General features: G+C 60.8%; 1 protein-coding gene across 1 annotated transcript in view; it reads left to right on the top strand.

Moving 5' to 3' along the window:
* Positions 1 to 302, top strand: part of LOC138372615 (circumsporozoite protein-like) — a 15,912-nt gene extending 15,610 nt beyond the window's left edge. Inside the window, exon 2 of the mRNA XM_069338105.1 lies at positions 1 to 302. This exon is cut by the window's left edge and continues 164 nt beyond it. Coding sequence (XP_069194206.1) covers positions 1 to 302 — 302 coding nt within the window.
* The last annotated feature ends 558 nt before the right edge of the window (positions 303 to 860 follow it).

Below are 860 nucleotides of genomic sequence, written 5' to 3'. Positions count from 1 at the left end.
ACGCCGCGCCGGTCAACGCTGGCGAGAACGCCGCGCCGGTCACCGCTGGCGAGAACGCCGCGCCGGTCAACGATGGCGAGAACGTCGCGCCGGTCACCGCTGGCGAGAACGCAGCGCCGGTCAACGCTGGCGAGAACGCCGCGCCGGTCACCGCTGGCGAGAACGCCGCGCCGGTCACCGCTGGCGAGAACGTCGCGCCGGTCACCGCTGGCGAGAACGCAGCGCCGGTCAACGCGAGTCGGTTTTATGGTAGTCCGGACAAATTATCGACAGCAGGAAAAAGAGGAACTCAATTGGCCTAATTAACCCCCTCCCTTCCCAGGCACAATGACCATTAACACATTGTGGTAATAAGGTAGATGAGTCAGGCAAGACCGCCTTGAACAGGCTCTCATATTCGTGTAATGAATCGGACACCAGTGTCACAATACATCACATGTGTCAACTGTCCACTGGTGCGGTCTTGTGAGGGGGGAAGGCGAAGAGGCAGGAAGCACCAGCCACACACCTGGCTCCTCCCCAGCTGTGAGGAATCACCAGCAGTCACACACCTGGCTCCTCCCCAGCTGTGAGGAATCACCAGCAGTCACACACCTGGCTCCTCCCCAGCTGTGAGGAATCACCAGCAGTCACACACCTGGCTCCTCCCCAGCTGTGAGGAATCACCAGCAGTCACACACCTGGCTCCTCCCCAGCTGTGAGGAGTCACCAGTCACACACCTGGCTCATCCCCAGCTGTGAGGAGTCACCAGTCACACACCTGGCTCCTCCCCAGCTGTGAGGAGTCACCAGTCACACACCTGGCTCCTCTCCAGCTGTGAGGAGTCACCAGTCACACACCTGGCTCCTCACCAGCTATG

The sequence above is a fragment of the Procambarus clarkii genome, chromosome 39 (assembly GCF_040958095.1).
Source record: "Procambarus clarkii isolate CNS0578487 chromosome 39, FALCON_Pclarkii_2.0, whole genome shotgun sequence".
NCBI classification, from domain to species: Eukaryota; Metazoa; Arthropoda; class Malacostraca; order Decapoda; family Cambaridae; genus Procambarus; species Procambarus clarkii.
The sequence above is the reverse complement of the archived record's forward strand: the minus strand, read 5'-3'. Positions and strand labels throughout refer to the sequence as shown.